Source organism: Pan paniscus, chromosome 15, assembly GCF_029289425.2.
Source record: "Pan paniscus chromosome 15, NHGRI_mPanPan1-v2.0_pri, whole genome shotgun sequence".
Lineage (NCBI taxonomy): Eukaryota > Metazoa > Chordata > Mammalia > Primates > Hominidae > Pan > Pan paniscus.
The window spans coordinates 104,202,888-104,222,746 of record NC_073264.2 but is presented as its reverse complement, the minus strand read 5'-3'; the positions used below and the strand labels follow the sequence as shown (position 1 = coordinate 104,222,746).

The 19,859-nt window shown below is 48.5% G+C and overlaps 1 protein-coding gene across 5 annotated transcripts in view; it reads left to right on the top strand.

The window, feature by feature from the left end:
• The first annotated feature begins 10,058 nt into the window (after window positions 1-10,058).
• Window positions 10,059-19,859, top strand: part of CDC42BPB (CDC42 binding protein kinase beta) — a 128,013-nt gene continuing 118,212 nt past the window's right edge. For 2 of the 5 annotated variants that reach the window (XM_034938206.3, XM_034938204.3), the window contains exon 1: window positions 10,059-10,635. In XM_034938206.3, coding sequence (XP_034794097.1) covers window positions 10,461-10,635 — 175 coding nt within the window. In that variant the 5' untranslated portion in view covers window positions 10,059-10,460. The remainder of the gene's footprint in view (window positions 10,636-19,859) is intronic. The other 3 variants (XM_034938205.3, XM_034938203.3, XR_010109841.1) reach the window with 2 other exon arrangements.

Below are 19,859 nucleotides of genomic sequence, written 5' to 3'. Positions count from 1 at the left end.
ATAACCCAAACTTTTGTTCCTTCAGAATCTGATTCCTTTATGACTTGTCTTTAATGAGCTCCCTTCCCTTTTCCTGATAATAAAAAACATTGAGCAAGAAGTACAGTCACAGCTGGGTGTGGTGGCTCATGCCTGTAATCCCAGCACTTTGGGAGACCAAGGCAGGCAGATCACTTGAGCCTAGGAGTTTGGGACCAGCCTGGGCAAAATGATGAAACTCTAACTCTGCAAAAAAATGCAAAAAAAAAAAAAAAAGCCAAGTATGGTGGGTGTACCAGCAGTCCCAGCTACTTGAGAAGGGGCAGGGGGTGGGGTGTTGGTGCTAAGGCGGGAGGATCACTTGAGTGCGGAAGGTCAGGGATGCAGTTAGCCAAGATTGTGCCACTGTACTCCAGCCTGGGCGACAGAGCAAGACCTGTCTCAAAAAAAAAAAAAAAAAATTACAGTCATGCGTCACTTAGTGGCAGGTATGCCTTCTGAGAAATGTGTCATTAGGCAGTGTTGTGTGAACATCAGAGAGTGAACTTACACAAACTTAGATGGACACACCCAGGCTACATGGTACAGGCTCTTGCTCTTAGGCTACAAACCTGTGCAGCCCGTTTCTGTACTGAACACTGTAGGCAACTATATCCCAATGGCAAGAATTTATGTCTCTAAACATAGAAGAGGTCCAGTAAAAATATAATATTGGCTGGGTGCGGTGGCTTACACCTGTAATCCCAGCACTTTGGGAGGCTGAGGTGGGCGGATCACTTGAGGCCAAGAGTTCCAGACCAACCTGACCAACATGGTGAAACCCTGTGTCTACTAAAAATACAAAAGTTGGCTGGGCGTGGTGGTGCATGCCTGTAATTCCAGCTAATCGAGAGGCTGAGGCAGGAGAATGGTGTGAACCCAGGAGGCGGAGCTTGCAGTGAGCCGAGATCGCGCCTCTGCACTCCAGCCTGGGCAACAGAGTGAGACTCTGTCTCAAAAAAAAAAGAAAAAAATATATATGTAAAATATTATAATCTTATGGGACTACTGTCATGGATGCGGTAGTCTCTGACCAAAACATCATTACGTGGTGCATGACTGTGGTAAGTCGTGCCTTGCCTCGGTGTGAGAATCAATTCAATGCAAACTCCCTCTGAGGATGGGGATTGTCATCCCAGCCAGCACAGTGATCCCTTCTCTGCCTGTTGGTTCAGCCGCACGAGGAACTGGAAATTGCCAGTGGGGGGAGGGGCAGTTCCACCGTAATCCATCGAAACCGTGACTGTGTTTCCTGATGGAAACATTTTCCTGGACACTGGCCCAAGGTCACACACAGGAAGGAAGGCAAAATTCCTCCAGTATGTTATTTGGTGTAATAATGGGAAGGGCCCCTCCTGCCTCCACTGCTCAGTTCCTGGACCCATGCATTTGAGGTGTCGGGGGATGGCACCGCATACCATTTGCTGGCTTGAGGCACGCACCACACCCTGTAGGATGGCAGCTTAACCTCATAGGCTATTGGCTCTCATCCGGCACCTTAACGGAGTCTTCTGCAGATGATTCCTCCATTCTCTCAAACCAGCTGCTTCTGGGTAATGGGGAGCATGGTAAATTCAGGGAATTTCATGGCCATGAGCTCTCCGCCACACTTCCTTCAACACGAAATGAGTCCCTCAGTCCAAAGTGATGGTGTTTGTGTTGCCATGATGAGGGATAAATAAAGCGTTGTCCGAGTCCACAAATGGTAGTGCTGAGAGAAGTGATGTGGCTGGAAAAACAAGTCCTTACATAAAACACGTGAGGATAAATCACTGCCCTTTCCATGACGGAAGGGGTCCAATGTCATCAAGCTGGCCACCGGGCAACTGCACCTTGTGGGAATGGCACCACATTAGGAGCTTAGGGTGGGTCCCTGCTGTGAGGGTTGGGCACTCAGCCATATGGATACCAAATCACTCAGCCAAATGGATACCAAATCAGCCTCGTGAGGAAAGGTCATGCTTCTGAGTCCCTATATAGCCTTCATCTCTGCTGCCTCAGTCAGCTGCCCACGGGCTGTTTGAGCAGCACTGGGGAAGGGGAGGGAGGAGGCCAATGGATGTCCTCAGAAGAGGCTGTCTTGTCCACCTGGGTACTGAGAGCCTCCTCCCCAGTAAGTGCCCATGAATGAATAAGCATTCATTCCCATGGGTACTCTGTGCCCATTCTGAGAAATCCATCCCCTTGCCTGTCCCCTAGGCCACCTGGAAAATTTTATTCAAGTGTCTAATTGTCCAGCCAACCCATTAGCTATAGCCTGTGAATCAATGTACAAGTTTTGCCTTCTGCAAGGATTTTTCTTCAATGCTGGCTTTCTGGGCCTCTCCTTTGTCTGTAAAGCACTAGTTGTCTACCTCTGACGGGAGCTAGCACTCCAGGCAGAAAAATTTGTGGGCCAGACCCACTTTTTCATTTTCTGTTGACTGATCACAACAAAGTATTTTCCATTAGGGTGTAGTTGCAGGTTAAGAAATGTCACAGGACCGGGCGCAATGATTCACACCTGTAATCCCAGCATTTTGGGAGGCTAAGGTGGGCGGATCACTTGATGCCAGGAGTTCGAGACCAACCTGACCAACATGGTGAAACCCTGTCTCTACTAAAAATACAAAAGTTAGCTGGGCATGGCGGTGCATGCCTGTAATTCCAGCTGCTCGAGAGGCTGAGAAGTGAGAATTGCTTGAAACTGGGAGGCAGAGGTTGTAATGAGCCAAGAGCACGCCACTGCACTCCAGCCTGGGCGATAGAGCAAGACTCTATCTCAAAAGAAAAAAAAGAAAAGAAAAGAAAAAGAAAAAGAAATGTTGCAAAATGTCTGGGCACAGTGGTTCATGCTTGGGAGGCCGAGGTGGGCGCATCACCTGAGGTTGACTCGAGACCACCCTGGCCAACATGGTGAAACCCCATCTCTACTAAAAATACAAAAATTAGCCAGGTGTGGTGGCACACGCCTGTAATCCCAGTACTTGGGAGGCTGAGGCAGGAGAATCCTTGAACCTAGGAGGCGGAGGTCTCAGTGAGCCGAGATTGTGTCTTTGCACTACAGCCTGGATGACAGAGTGAGACACTGTCTCAAAAAAAAAAAAAAAAAGAAAAGAAATGTTGCAAAACAGTAGGAGCAAATACTATTAGAGTCTAAGGCACCTACTCAGGAAGTTTACTTGTTCCTCCCAGAAATGTTTGGGCCTACTCTCATCTTACAATGGAATGCTGCTGGGTGTGTGTGTGTGTGTGTGTGTGTGTGTGTACGTGTGTGTTTTGCAACAGAGTGAGACTCCATCTCAAAAAAATAAATAAATAAAATAATAAATAAATAAATAAAGATGTGGTTCAATGTCTTCTCACTTAGTGGTTCCCAATAAGAAATTTGGTGTCACTCTTATCTCTGTTTCCCTGTATGTAATGTGTCTTATTTCTCTGGGTGTGTTTGGTTTTTTGTTTTGTTTTGTTTCTTTTTTTTTGAGATGGAGTTTTGCTCTTGTTGCCCAGGCTGGAGTGTAATGGTGCAATCTCGGCTCACCGCAACCTCCACATCCCGGGTTCAAGTGATTCTCCTGTGTCAGCCTCCAGAGTAGCTGGGATTGCAGGTATGTGCCACCAAGCCTGGCTAATTTTGTATTTTTAATAGAGACAGGGTTTCTCCATGATGGTCAAGCTGGTTTTGAACTCCCGACCTCAGGTGATCCACCTGCCTTGGCCTCCCAAAGTGCTGGGATTACAGGCATGAGCCACCATGCCTGGCCTATTTTGTTTCTTTATCACTGGTTTTGAGCAATTTGATGATGATGTGCTTCGGTGTTTTGTTGTTGTTGTTGTTGTTTTTCATATTTCCTGTTCTCAGGATTAACTGAACTTCTTGAATTTGTGAGATTGTAATTTTCATTGTGTTTGGAAATTTTTCAGTCATTTCTTCAAATATTTTTTCTGTTCCTCCTCTTTCTTGCTCTTCTCCTTCAGGATCCCAATTATCCATGTATCAGGCCACTTGAAATAGTCCCACAGTTCACTGATGCTCTGTTCATGTTTTTGTTTTTGTTTTCTCTCACTGTCTTATTCTGGATAAGTTCTATTGCTATTTCTTCAAATTCACTAACCTTTTGTTCAGTAATGTCTAACCTGCCATGAACCCCATACAGTATATTTTAAATCCCAGAAATAGTTTTCTTATCTTTAGAAATTCTATTACAGTTTTAAAAAATGATTTTCATGATTCTATTAGCTTTTTCAAACACATGAAATACAGTTATAATAACATTTAATATCTTTTTCTGATAATTCTAACATCTGTGTAGGTTCTGGGTTGGTTTTGATTAATTGACGGCATCCTCATCATAGGTTGTGCTTTGAATGTCTGGTAATCTCTGACTGGATACCAGACATTGTGATTTTACCTTTTTGGTGCTAAATATTTTGTATTCCTATACATTTTCTTGAGCTTTGTTCTGGGATGAAATTACTTGGAAACTAGTACTTTTGTGTCTTATATTTGTAATTCGTTAGGCAGAGCCGGAGCAGTGCTCAGTCTAGAGCTTTTTCTGGGATGCTGGGGGAAAGGCAAGTGCATGACTTCCTAGTGGTAGAATCCTATTACCAAGGTACAACTTTCTTGAGAATTCTACCCAATGCCTGTGAATTATTAGTTTTTCCAGTCTGGCCAGTGGAAAACAACACTACTCTCAGTCTGTGTGAGCATCAAGCACCATTTCCTCCAATCTTTTTTGGCACTATTTCCCCTAATCCAGCCTGCGGTAGCTTCCATCCGCATGAGCACTGGCCAGTGTGCTGCTGGATGCCTGAGGAGACTCTCTACCCATCTCCAGGGCTTTCTCTGTGCAGCTCACTCATTTATGGTACTCTGTCCTGAGAGGTCTAGCTGCCTTGGTCTCTTCAGTTTCTGCTCTGTCTCCTCGCCTCAGGGAGTCCACTGAGCTCCACCTCAGTTGCCCCTCCCTGGCAGGGCAGTCATAGAGCCACCTCTTTACCCTCCCTGGCAGGGCAGTCATAGAGCCACCTCTTTACCCTCCCTGGCAGGGCAGTCATAGAGCCACCTCTTTACCCTCCCTGGCAGGGCAGTCATAGAGCCACCTCTTTCCTGTGTCTCGGGGATAGGGATCACTGTCCTTTTTCAAAAATATGCATTTTTTGAGACAGAGTCTTGCTCTGTCGCCCAGGCTGGAGTGCAGTAGTGCAAGCATGACTCACTGCAGCCTTGAACCCCTGGACTGAAGCCATCCTCCCATCTCAGCTTCCAGAGTAGCTGGAGCTACAGGTGCATACCACCACACCTGGCTGATTACTGTCCTTTGATGCCTGATTTCTAGTGTCATGAAAATCCTTGTTTTAAGTGTTTTGTCCATTTTCTTTCTCTTTTTTTTTTCATTGTTTCGGGTAAGAGAGTAAATCTGGTCCCGATCACACCATCTAGGCTAGAAGCAGAAATTAATTTGCTTTTTCTTTTTGAGGCAGAGTCTTGCTTGCTCTGTCACCCAGGCTGGAATGCAGTGGTGTGATCTTGGCTCACTACAACCTCTGCCTCCTGGGCTCAAGTGATGCTTCCACCTCAGCCTCCCAAGTAGCTGGGACCATAGGCACACGCCACCACACCTGGCCAATTTTTGCATTTTTTGTAGAGATGGGGTTTTGCCACGTTGCCTGGGCTGGTCTTGAACTCCTGAGCTCAAGCAATCTGCCCGCCTTGGCCTCCCAAAATGCTGAGATTAACAGGCATGAGCCACTACACCTGGCCAAGAAAAAAGGAAAATTTATTGTTTCATGTAACCAGATCTCTCTCTCATTTTTCTCTTTCTTTCTCTAACAGGTGTTTTGGCTGTTGAGCTGAAGTCTCACCATCATAGCTTGTGTTGTAAAGCAAGGAGCAGCAAGCTACGGGTCTGCAGGCCAAATTTAGCCTGCTGCTTGTTTTGTAAATAAAGTTTTACCGGCACACAGTCATGCTCATTTGTTTCTACATTGTCTATGGCTGCTTTCTTGCTATAATGGTAGATGCAGAGACTGTAGGGTTCATAAAACCTGAAACATTTACTCTCTGGCCTTTTACAGAAAAAGTTTACCCACCCCGGGTCTAAAGGAAAGGACAAGAAATTCTCTCTCCCAGTTTTAGTATGAAACATTCTTTTTATTTTTTATTTTATTTATCATTATTACTATCTTTGAGATGGAGTCTTGTTCTGTTGTCCAGGCTGGAGTGCACTGGTGCAATCTCTGCTCACTGCACCCTCCGCTTTCCGGGTTCAAGTGATCCTCTTGCCTCAGCCTCCCAAGTAGCTGGGATTACAGGCATGCACCACCATGCCCAGCTAATTGTTATATTTTTAGTAGAGACGGGGTTTCACCATGTTGGCCAGGCTGGTCTTAAACTCCTGACCTCAAGTGATCCACCCAGCTCGGTCTCCCAAAATGCTGGGATTACAGGCGTGAGCCACTGCGCCCGGCCTTCTTTTTCTTTTTCTTTTTGAGATGGAGTCTCGCTCTGTCACCCAGGCTGGAGTGCAGTGGCGCCATCTCGACTCACTGCAACCTCTGCCTCCTGGGTTCAAGTAGTTTTCCTGCCTCATTCTCTAAAGTAGCTGAGATTACAGGTGTGCACAACCACACCCAGCTAATTTTTTATTTTTTTTTTGGTATTTTTAGTAGAGACAAGGTTTCACCATTTTGGTCAGGCTGGTCTCGAACTCCTGACCTCAAATGATCTGCCCGCCTTGGCCTCCCAAAATGCTGGGATTACATGTGTGAGCCACCACACCCAGCCAGTATAAAACATTCTAAATAAGTTATCTGCTGAGGGAGCAAGATTGTTTGAGACCAGGAGTTCAAGACCAACCGGGGCGACATAGCAAGACTCCTTCTCTAAAAAAATTTTTTTAAATTAGCCAGATGTGGTGGCATACACCTGTAGTCCCCACTACTGTGGAGGCTGAGATGGGAGGATTACTCGAGCCTGGCAGTTCAAGGCTGCAGTGAGCTATGATTATGCCAAGGCACTTCAGCCTGGATGACGGAGCAAGACCATGTCTCTAAAAAATAAATAGATAAATGAATACATAAACAAATAAGTTCTCTGATTGGCCTGGCTTCAGTCACATGACTGAAGGGGGATGAAGTGCTGCTAGGGTCTTGGGTCACATGTCCACCCTGGTGCCAGCCCCTCTAGAATCCTATGATCAGAGTGGAGCTGGAGCACAGACTCACAGGGCATGGGGCTCAGGAGAGAGAGAAAGCGAGGGCAGACCAATACAAGGACTGTCCACCAAAGGCACGATGACCTTTGTTGTACATTTGTAAATGTATAAGAACAGTAAATGGAAATTTCCAGGAGGCAAGAAGAGAGAGCAGATGTGGAATTCTCAAATGCTATGTCAGATCGCCATGGGCAGATTGTCAAGAGAAATGTTTGGGAATCTGTCCCACACTCAGGAATAAAAGATGAGAGTGGAAGAGAAAGTTTGGTCAGGTGATCCTGCCAGGGGACACAGAGGACAGGCACTCCTTCCTTCACTTTAAGCCTGTGAGGGTGGCTTCCAAGGGATTTCTCAGAGAGCTCAATATTTGGCGCTCCATTTGGAGGGCACAGTGGCAGGAAGGGCTCACGTGCTCTTTCAGAGGCAGAGCTATGCTGCTGTGCTGGGACCCACCTGTTCACTAATGTTGGGGCGAGGAGTGTGCCAGTGTTTCCTGAGGACAGATGTGAGCTGGGTGGATGAGCAAGCACAAGACCCATGGATCCATTTAGGTCCTGTCCAAAAGTCCCTCAGGAAGGGCAGAGGGCCCCTCCCCTCCACAGCCACCAGGTAAGCATCCACCCAGTGGCACATCTGCTTGAGTTAAGGGGACTTCAGGAGACAAAGCAGCAGGGAAACACCGAGGAGCCCATGAATGTTCCCAGGAGAGACAGGGTCAGCTTTACCCTCTGCCAATCCAGATGGGATTGGAGCCCTTCCCCACTTCTCCCTTTCTCCCTTCCCGGTGGTGGTTCTAGATGGGTGGAAGTGGGCTGAGCGAGCCGAGGGAGGTTTGGGGAAGGAGATGGCACCAGGCACAGCCCCCTTTCCCCTTGCTCATCTCAGGCCCTAAGGGGTCCAAGGGGGAAGATTTAACTTTGATTTTGAGCCAGGTGATCTGCTCAGACTTTTTAAAAAAAACTTTTAAGGTGTCATACACAAATAGTAACATGCAAATATTTAGAATACAGTTTGATGAATTTATACACATTTACAGACCCAACGTTACAAAACGGCTGTGATGAAGATACAGAATGTTCCCAGCCCCCTGGAGGCCTCTCCTTGTGCCTCCTTCCAGTTGATACCCCAAAGGCAACCAGTACTCTCACCTCTAACGCCGGATTGTTTTCACCTGCCTTTAAGAAATGAAGGTATTATATATACATACACACAGTGACATGCACTCATCTTAAGAAGACAGTTTGAAGAATGTTTACTTATGCGTGCTCCCATGTAACTACTACCCAAATCCAGGCATAGAACATTACCAGCAGCCCAGAAGGTTCCTCGTCTTGTTCCAGTCAACAACTCCGGCATAGGCAGCCACTCCTCTTATTATTATTATTATTATTATTACTATTATTAAGACGGAGTCGCGCTCTGTTGCCCATGCTGGAGTGCAGTGGAGCGATCTTGGCTCACTGCAACTTTCGCCTCCCGGGTTCAAGTAATTCTCCTGCCTTAGCCTCTCGAGTAGCTGGGACTACAGGCGCGCGCCACCACGCCCGGCTAGTTTTTTGTATTTTAGTAGAGACGGGGTTTCACCGTGTTGCCCAGGCTGGTCTCGAAGTCCTGAGCTCAGGCAATCCGCCCACCTCGGCCTCCTAAAGTGCTGGGATTACAGGTGTGAGTCACCGCGCCAGGCCCACTCCTATTTTTAGCTCCAGAGATTAGTGTTGCTTCAGGCTCCCTTAACCTCCTGCTTCAAACCCCTATCTGCCCCTTCATCGGCTCCACCTGGAGGCCACCGCTTCCACGGAAGCATGACCCCTTCCCCTGCACCCGCGCGCCCCAGAAGCTCTCAGATACCCCCACGATTTCGGTGACCTTCCGCAAGCTCCAGGAAAAGCCCCTCCTCTCCTGACGCCAAGGGTTTGTTGGGGTTGGGGGGTATCTCCATCAGCCTCCCTCCCCCAGCCACCCAAATTAACCAACAATCTTAGTAAATGCAGCGACTCGCTAGGCAAACCCAGCCTGGAGACAAATATCCGGCCCCTTTCCTACCAAACTGTCACACCTAGGCATTGGTCTGCAGGGAGGGCTGGACAGTGGAAACTGAAACCCTCTGCAAGCCATCACGAATCCACCGGGCACTGGGGACGCTGGCTCTCACCTTGGCCGCAGCCCCCAGAAGCCTGGGCCCTGACCCCACACCGTCTGGGCCTCAGTCTCTCATCGGTAAAGTCAGGGGTAGGGCCCGAGTCTTCCAGGACCGCTTCGAGCTGGGACAAGCCGTTTTAAATAGCCCACAACCCGCCGAGGCCATCAGAGCTGCGCCTGCCGGGCCGCCCTCGACGCCCACCTCGGCCGGGCAGGTCCGAGGCCCCGCAGGCAACATGGGCCCGCGGAGACTGCGGGACGCGGCTCGACGGCCTGAGATCGCGACTCTGCCTCTCCGATACTTGGGGTCGTCTTCGGTCCCGGGATCCGCGACGCGCGCGGTCGGACCCCGAATACTGAAGGCACCGAGTCCGCAGGGCGAAGGCGCACACGCCCACCAGGCGCGCTCTGCGCATGCGCGGGCTCCGCAATCTCAGCGGCCCACTCGCCCCGCCCCGCACCTCCCGCCCCGCGCCGCTCCCCGGGCCCGGCCCTGCCTTCCCAGCATCCCGGCTCCCTACGGCAAGCGGCGAGGCCCGAGCCCGCCGGGAGCAGGGAGCAGGGAGCCGGGCGCGGGGCGGGGCGGCGCGCTGAGGTCAGCGCGGCGGCGGCCGGCCCCGTAGTGGTTGGCTGCGCCGGTGCTGGCCGCGCCCTGGTTGGCTGCGGGCCGCGGGGCTGGGCCGCCGGGTCGGGGCTGGGGTCGGGGCTCGGGCGCCGGCCGGGCTTGCGCAGCGCTAGGCTCCTCGCCGCTCCTAGTCTGCGGCGGCGGCGGCGGCGGCGGCGGGGAGGGCGCGGCCGCGGGCGGGGCTGAGGGCGGCGGGGGCGCGGCGAGGCGGAGGCGGGCCTCCCGAGCTGGGAGGGCGGCGGCGCCGAGGGGAGGAGAGCGGCCCATGGACCCGCGGGGCCCGGCGCCCCAGACTCTGCGCCGTCGGGACGGAGCCCAAGATGTCGGCCTAGGCCGGGGCGCGACGACGCGGACGGGGCGGCGAGGAGGCGCCGCTGCTGCCGGGGCTCGCGGCCGCCGAGCCCCCGAGGGCGCGCCCTGACGGACTGGCCGAGCCGGCGGTGAGAGGCCGGCGCGTCGGGAGCGGGCCGCGCGGCACCATGTCGGCCAAGGTGCGGCTCAAGAAGCTGGAGCAGCTGCTCCTGGACGGGCCCTGGCGCAACGAGAGCGCCCTGAGCGTGGAAACGCTGCTCGACGTGCTCGTCTGCCTGTACACCGAGTGCAGCCACTCGGCCCTGCGCCGCGACAAGTACGTGGCCGAGTTCCTCGAGTGGGGTAAGTGCGCGCCGGCAGGGCCGGACCTGCGGCCCTGCGACCCCCGCGCCCCAGCCCGCGCACCCCCACGCCCGCCCATCCCCGCCCGGACAGACCCTGCCGCCCTCCTGCCCACCCAGCTCGTGGGCTTCGCCTCCTCTCGCTCTGGCAGCGCCCCCAGGCCCGCAGCCCATCTCTCTCCAGCCGCTCCTTGCACCCTCGTCCCTCCGCTAGTTCTTCATCCCTCCTTGCCCTCCCTAGGCTCGACATCCGCGTTCGATCGTCCCGCCCCCTCATCCTGCCCCTTGGAGCCACATCCTACGTTCCCACTCCCACCCCCTCCCCCTCGCCGGGCCCTCGCCCTGGCGGCTTCCTAGATCCACCCTCCGAGTCTGGATATCATTTCCTGCAGCACTCACTGGGATATCCGCCCCCGCCCCCGCCCCCGCACCTCGCCTTTGGGGTCCGGAGGCAGCGTGGAATTAGTTCCCTTTCCCCACCCCACGCTCCTCTGCGTTGTGGGGGCAGCTGGGTGTGCTTTCTGCATCTGCCTCGCCCACTGCCCCGTGGGACCCCCTTGCATCCCCAGGGAGCCCAGCTCTAACGGCCCCTCCTGGGTGACAGCCTGTCTACATCCCCTTGTTGGTCAGAGCCTGAATACCTACTTTGCTTTAACACCTTCTTCAGGGGAATTTTAAGGTTAAGGCTTTATTTTAAATAAACCGTGCAAGAGGACTTTTTTTTTTAATTCCAATTCTGCTAGACCTTTGTGATATTTGGAGGGGTAGCTGGAGCTATCACTTAAAAACTTTCTCATCTGAATTTTGCATGCCTTCTCTAGTTCGTTCCGGATCTATAATGTTTTAATCATTGGTCAGCTAACCTATTATGCTTTTTTAGGACAAAAATTTGATTAAACCATTTAACGATAATTAGGATCCTAAAGACAGGTAAAAGTGCAGCGTGAAACTCACTTCATCTCTCCCTAACAGGGGTGTGCTGTCAAGACCCTCAGACTGTCTCACCTAAAGCCACTGAGTAAGAGGAGGAAATGCGTATGTTCAGGCCAAACCTATGAAAACCTTATCCTTGGGTCATTTGCGTCACTGGGCTAGGACTGTTCAGTTCGAACCAGTAATTTCTAATCTTTAGGGCTGATAAAGCTGATATTTATACGAAGAAACAAATGAAAGTGTTCCACAGTGAGGCCTCCTACTCTACTCTGCCAGATTGGTGACTGGAATTTGGAATTTTGTTTACAAATAAAACTTAAGTTGCAATATTCTTTAGAGGGCTTCTGTTGGATTACTCTGTAGTGAAATGTTACACGGTATCTTGTGAGAGCAGCAGTAGAAAGAGGTCCTGAGATCAAGGACAGCCTGTGATGCTTTATTTCCGTGGGAACCACCATTCTTGGTTACTTATAGTATCAGTAAATTAAGAGTATTTGCTTTCTAGCGTCCTTTGTCAGTGACACGATTTCCAACTGAATAATTAATTGACTTCACCGTTGCTTTGAAAGTGAGGTCTTTGGTGCATGTTAAAATCTGAATATTTTGTTTACCTTTTCTTTCTTTTTTTTGGAGACAAGAGTCTCACTCTGTTGCCTAGGCTGGAGTGCAGTGGCATGATCTTGGCTCACTACAACCTCCATCTCCTGGGTTCAAGTAATTCTCCTGCCTCAGCCTCCCGAGTAGCTGGGACTACAGGCACGTACCAGCATGCCCGGCTCATTTTTGTATTTTTAGTGGAGAAGGGGTTTCACAGTGTTGGCCAGGCTGGTCTTGTACTCCTGACCTCGGGTGGTCCACCTGCCTCGGCCTCCCAAAGTGCTGGGATTACAGGCGTGAGCCACTGCACCCAGTTTGTTTACCGTTCCTTTCTGATCACTCGATCTTGAAACCCACACAGTTCCACTGTCAGGTTCAACTTGGTGCACCACCTGTGAGTGTGACTGGGAAGAGGAAGCAGAGGGAAAGTTGGTTTTGCTGGGAAGGTGTGGTCCCACTGGCCTCTGGCCTGGGACCTAGAAGGAGATTAGTCTGAGGGCGGGGGCCCTGGGGGCCATTGTGCAGCCACCTCTCTCCACCAGGCATTACTGGTGGGCTTCCCTGGAGGAAGCTCTTGTCAGCATGTGTGGAGGTCATATTTTATGAGATCTGGCCTTTCCAAATCTAAACGGGAACTGTGCTGTAACATAGACATATTTTCAAAGTTGTATTCTGACTCTTTGGAAATTGTGATTACAAACTACATTATTCTCAGGAACTCAGTTTGCACAAAAGTATAAACTTTCAATTATAGAGAAGAATGGACTTAGAAGGTGGTGTTTTAATGAAATATCAATATGTTTTACAAGTATTTAAAGTCATTTATGTTAACATATACGTCATTGTAACTCTAAAGTGGTGTATTTCTAGTTAACATGTGTGCAGTTAGTATTTAATGTTGCTTGGAATTGCCTGGTTGTTTCGATTGGAAAGCACAGAATAATGTTTTTGAATAAAACTATTTATAGAGCAATATTAGGTACTCTAACTTCCAAGTGGAATTACTTCTGCTCAGGAAACACATATAGGCTGTCAATCAGTGGACTGTTCAGTTTTTGGATTCACCACTCCATGACATTTGAAACCTCTGATATGTCGATTCCTGTCACGTGGAAAAGCCAACCTTTCCCCACTTCCCAAATCTTGTCAGGTATCTAATGACAATTATGGAGAATTCTTGAAACTTAAGGAAGAAAAGTAGCTGATTCAGCCCAGATTTGGAGGCTTAATGGGGAATATGTGAGGAAATTTGGAAAGTATAGGTAGTAAACTTTTTAAGTTTTAAAGGAAGATTATGGCCTGGTGCAGTGGCTCATGCCTGTAATCCCAGCACTTTGGGAGGCCAAGGTGGAGGATTGGTTGAGCTCAGGAAGACAAGACCAGCCTGAGCAACCTGACAAAACCCAGTATCTATAATAAATGTCAAAATAAAATTTTATAAAAATATAAAAATTAGCTGGGCATGGTGGCGCACACCTGTAGTCCCAGTTACTCTGGAGGCTGAGGTGGGTGGATCACTTGAGCCTGGGAGGTCAAGGCTGCAATGAGCAATGATCATGCCACTACACTCCAGCCTGGGCAACAGAGTGAGACCCTGTCTCAAAAATAAATAAAATATGATTATTTTTGGCTCATATTTTCTTATTGCCACAGTGGTCGCATGGGACAAGAGTCATTTCAACTTTTTTTTTTTTTTTTGAGACGGCGTCTCACTCTGTCGCCCAGGCTGGAGTGCAGTGGCGAGATCTCGGCTCACTGCAAGCTCTGCCTCCCGGGTTCACGTTGTTCTCCTGCCTCAGCCTCCTGAGTAGCTGGGACTACAGGCGCCCGCCATCACACCTGGCTAATTTTTTTGTATTTTTAGTAGAGACGGGGTTTCACCGTGTTAGCAAGGATGGTCTCGATCTCCTGACCTCGTGATCTGCCCCCCTCGGCCTCCCAAAGTTCTTGGATTACAGGTGTGAGCCACCGTGCCTGGCCGAGTCATTTCAACTTTCATTGTAGGTTTTTGTCTTTAATTTTCCTATAGCTTGATTGGTTTCCTCTATGAAATCTTGAACCTTAATGCCCTGCTTTGCGTGTATATTCTTTTCTTTTCTTTTCTTTTCTTTTTTTTTTTTTTGAGACGGAGTCTCACTCTGTTGCCCAGGCTGAAGTGCAGTGGTGCGATCTTGGCTCACTGCAACCTCCGCCTCCCGGGTTCGAGCAATTCTCTGCCTCAGTCTCCCGAGTAGCTGGGATTATAGGTGCCTGCCACCACGCCTGGCTAATTTTTGTATTTTTAGTAAAGACAGGGTTTCACCATCTTGGCCAGGCTGGTCTTAAAGTCCTGACCTCGTGATCCACCCTCCTCGGCCTCTCAAAGTGCTGGGATTACAGGCGTGAGCCACCACGCCCGGCCTTGCATGTATATTTCTTTAAGCTATTTTGAAAATATCTTGATACCATTTGAAGCAGAACATATGAAACACTTTACAGTTTCCAAAAGTAAATAGCAACAAATACGGACAACCCAGTGAGATGAATTTGTTGTCTTTCATCTTTGTCATATACAAATACTGTCTTATGTGTTAAATATTTTTCCCACAGCTTATTTGTAACAGCTAATGTTGCGTTTGGATGGAGCTGATGTTTGAAATCCTAGCCTATGGGCATTGGGCAGGCCACAGTGGTCCTCTGCCCTGGCTGCTGTGTGGCCTTCAGACCAGGAGGGAGGCCTCAGGCTTGATGCTGGTGTCACAGAGGCGGACCGTGGGTTTCCAGTTCCCAGTCCGGGCATCTCTCGAGATGTGCTTCCTCTTCATGAATAGAATTAATCCTCCTAGTCTTCTGGGTGGTTCCTCATTTGTGGCTTTTCTCACCATGAGTGTGACAGTATCTTCTCACGGTCCTCCTCCATGGATGTGAATGCCCATAGCTGTTAGTGTGGGAATGGCCAGCCCAAGGTGTGAGTGGGATGATGTCACCGAATTTAATAAGTAAGGCTTAACTGACACGGTGCTAAACATCTCATAATAAAAAGTGCTGGGATTACAGGCGTGAGCCACTGTGCCCGGCTCAAATACATTTTTATCTTAATGATTTCTCTGGATAGAATATTTGCATAACATGGGAACACTTTTTAAAAATAACAGACTTAAGAAATAGATCTTTTGAGTAAGATCTGAATTATAGGGAAATGTTAGGATTGCATGATAAAAATTAGTTTAACCTAATTTAGATCATGTAGATTCTATGGTAGCTGTTTGATACTGACTATAATAGCATGAGATAGGACAGCTGAAACCATTAAACATTAACAACCCAGCCCTACCTTTTCTGTCTTAAAACTTCAGGCTGGGTGTGGTGGCTCACACCTGTAATCCCAGCACTTTGGGAGGCCAAGGTGAGTGGATCAGGAGTTTGAGACCAGCCTGGCCAACAAGGTGAAAACCCGTCTGTACTAAAAATACAAAAATTAGCCGGGTGTGGTGCCACGCATAGTCCCACCTACTTGGGAGGCTGAGGCAGGAGGATCTCATGAACCCAGGAGGCGGAGGTTGCGGTGAGCTGAGATTGCGCCACTGCACACCAGCCTGGGCAACAGAGCAAGACCCTGTCTCCAAAAAAAAAACAAAAAACCTCTTCCTTCCATGACAGTTGGGCTTCACAGTGAGCAGCAGTGTCTCTCTTAAATCTAGACTTCAAAGAAATAAAATTGGATTTGAAGAAATAGTTCTCACTTCAGGATACCACTGTGTGAGCTACCTGAAAAAGTTTAAAATGTGCAGTGAATTGCCCTTCAGGCAAAATACTCAAATGCATGTAAATTACAGAACTCACAACACTGCAGGGTTGACAGAGAGCTCCTCTGCTTGCCTCCGCCCTGCCTCTTGTCGCAAGCCAGGTGCCCTTAGATGTCTCCTGGTTGCGCTGACATGAATGATGCTGGATAAACAGGCAGGCACACAGGACTGTTAATTCCAAACTATATTTAATACAGTGAAACTGTCAAATGCTTTTCTCTGAAAAGAGACAAAGCTGTTTTTTTTTTTTTTTAGCTGGAAGAGGCTAAAAACAATGTTACCATGTAATCTCATCCCGAAACCCATAACATAATACCTATTAGTCCTTGACCACGTTTTTTTTTTTTTAGATTCTTAGTGTTATGGGATGACAGTATGTTATGGTTACCTTAAATTTGTGTGAGAAGCTCACAGAAAGCCTCTCTTGCTAATGAGAATGGATGAGAGGAAACACCCTCTCCTTAAATCTAAAATCAGAAGTGTTTTGGCAATGTGAACTGCGTGTAGTAATCTTTCTCCCCCGCCCCGCCCCAAATACACTAGCCACTAACTGGGAGATAAAGGTCAAGTTTCAGTTTGATTTTAAACAATCTGTGTTGGGGGTTAGGTTTTTGGTTAGTTTTATTGATTGGTAGGTAACAGTGGCAACAAAATTGTTTTTTGATTAAAACTGCAAAAAATCGATATGTAATAGAGAACTTCTTTGGATTTTTGTTTTTCTTAGGAATTAGAAATTCAAACATAAATTTGAATGGAATGATATAATTTCATTCAAATTCGGTCCTTGGATTGGAGAGTCTTTGGAGAACATTTGGGACCTATCGTAAGGTGATTCCCAGTGTTAATTTAGATGATGATTTCCCTGACCTTCAAAATTGCAGAGTCATAGGTTGGAAAACTGTTAAGAATTTTTTTTTTCCCCCCAAGACAGGGTCTTGCTCTGTTACCCAGGCTGGAGTGTAGTGGCTCTGTCATGTCTCACTGCAGCCTTGACTTCCCAGGCTCAGGCAGTCCTCCAGCCTCAGCCTCCTGAATAGCTGGGACAATAGGCATACACCGCTACACCTGGCTAATTATTTATTTTTTGTGGAAACGAGGTCTTGCTGTATTGCCCAGGGTGGAATTGAACTCAAGCTCAAGTAATCCTCCTACCTTGGCCTCCCAAATGTTGGGATTATAAGTGTGAGCCGCTGCGCTCCGCTATGTTAGGAGTTTGGGGAGGTCATGTTAACCTGCCCTCCAGCCCACTCCCCACTCACGTTGGGTAAACCAGGTTCTGAGCATTTTCCCTAACCGTTTCTGGGCAAACAGCCCTCTAACCAGCATTTCTGTCCTTCACAGGACTGCGGTCAGCCTCAGGCCTCCTTGCAGGTGCCTGCTTTGAAATATCTTTATTTTATTTTAGCCTTTTCTTTCTATTCTCATTGTCAGTGACCTAGGTAAAGCTCCCAGGTCCTCAGGCCTAAATGAATGCCTTTCCCACTTGAAGTTTTAAATACCTCTGCCAGATCAGTCTCAAACTCTCTTCATCACTCTGCCTTTCTAAAACTACAATGCCTTCATATTCTGTTGCCTTTAAAATAAAAAGTCTGATATCCACAATTCAGTATTAGAATTTGAAATTGACCCCAAAAGACGCATCTAATCTTAGTTTTAGAAGTTAAGGTTATGGCCGGGTGCATTGGCTCATGCCTGTAATCCCAGCACTTTGGGTGGCCGAGACGGGTGGATCACAAGGTCAGTAGTTCAAGACCAGCCTGGCCAACATGGTGAAACCCCGTCTCTACTAAAAATACAAAAATTAGCCGGGCTGGTGGCGCACGCCTGTAATCCCAGCTACTCAGGAGGCTGAGGCAGGAGAATCACTTAAACCTGGGAGGCGGAGGTTGCAGTGAGCCAAGATTGTGCCATTGCTCTCCAGCCTGGGCAACAAGAGCAAAATTTTGTCTCAAATAAATAAAAAAAAGTTAAGGTTAACAGCACTTCCCACCATGCCCCATGGGGTGATTTTCTTTTAACATCATTTAACTTTTATCAATGTAATGCATTTACTTAGTTTTGGAAACTAAGCGGTACTACTGGGTTGTAATGCAAGACAGCAGTCCCTCTACCAGTCGCTTGCTCCGCGCTCCAACTTCCCACAGACTACCACTTTTAACTCCTCTGTTTCTACTTATCATTTTAGTTAGGATCACATTTAGCTGCCAGTAATGGAGAACAAAGTGACAATGACTTAAATAAAATCAGGTTGATTTCTCTCACGTGAAGTTGACGTGTCAGCAGTCAGTGCTAGTTGGACAGCCTTGCTCCAAGAGGCCTCCGGGGCTGCGGCCTTTTCCCACCCTCAGGCCACCATCTGAGACGGTGGCCATCCCACCCTCCTTCAGCCAAGCAGGCCGGGGGTGGGATGTTACTATAGAAGATCCTTGGGTATTGGTGGGTGCTTAGCAATGCCTGCCTTAAATTTCATATTTCTGTGTAGCATGCTGGTACTGCTAATTTCTGATTTTACCGTTTTAGACATTGCTGACTTCTGCTGTAGAAGAGGCCTTAGAACTGTTCTACATTGTCCCTCCACTGCCTGAAACACATTCACCCCTTGCTCTCTTTTTCTGTGTTCCAAATATGTTTATATAATTTTGTTTAAATTGGTAATTCAGTGTCTGCATTCTTATTGTTAGGTAACTGTCTTCACAGCTAAGCCATGTAAGATACAATTTACTAGGGGAAATAGTTTTGTGTTATTGGAGTGAATTTTCTTTATTTTCTTTTCTTATAATAATCCCATGGAGTAAATTTTTTTTTTTTGGAGATGGAGGCTCATTCTGTTGCCCAGGCTGGAGTGCAGTGACATGATCTTGGCTCACTGCAGCCTCCGCCTCCCGGGTTCAAGTGATTCTCCTGCCTCAGTCTCCCGAGTAGCTGGGATTACAGGCACCCACCATCACACCTGGCTAATTTTTTTTTTTTTTTTTTGAGACGGAGTCTTGCTCTGTCGCCCAGGCTGGAGTGCAGTGGCGCGATCTTGGCTCACTGCAGGCTCCGCCTCCTGGGTTCACACCATTCTGTCTGAGCCTCTCGAGTAGCTGGGACTACAGGCACCCGCCACCACGCCCGGCTAATTTTTTTTTTTTTTTGTATTTTTAGTAGAGACAGGGTTTCACCGTGTTAGCCAGGATGGTCTCGATCTCCTGACCTCGTGATCCACCTGCCTCATCCTCCCAGAGTGCTGGGATTATAGGCGTGAGCTACCGCGCCCAGCCATGCCTGGCTAATTTTTGTGTTTTTAGTACAGATGGGGTTTCACCATGTTGGCCAGGCTGATCTTGAACTCCTGACCTCAAGCAGTCCGCCCGCATTGGCCTCCTAAAGTGCTAGGATTACAGGAGTGAGCCACCGCTCCCGGCCGAATTTTCTTTAGCTTGGTTTTCAATGTACAGTCATGAATTTAGTGCCAGGCTTTTAACTAGAACTCCTCCATTAAACACCTCAAATAATCTTATCACCTTCATCCCTTCCAGGCCTGCCACTTTTCTGTTTCAGCCTGGGCCGGGTGTCCTGCAGGCCTGCTACTGAGCAGTCCTCCTTGGAGTGCTTTTCATTCCTTGCGGGGATTCTTTGTGTCTCTTTCCTCTGTTGAATTCCCCTTTCTGGATTCTGTGTCTTTCATCTTTTGGTGGAGTGAATCTTCTAGTAGCTTCCTGAGAAAGAATTCATCGGAGGTAAATTTTTTGAACCAGGTCTGTCTGAAAATGGTTTTTTTTTTTTTTTTTTTTTTTTGGAGACAGAGTCTTGCTCTATTGCCCAGGCTGGAGTGCAGTGGTGCAATCTTGGCTCACTGCAACCTCCGCCTCCCGGTTCAAGCAGTTCTCCTGCCTCAGCCTCCCGAGTAGCTGGGACTACAGGTGCA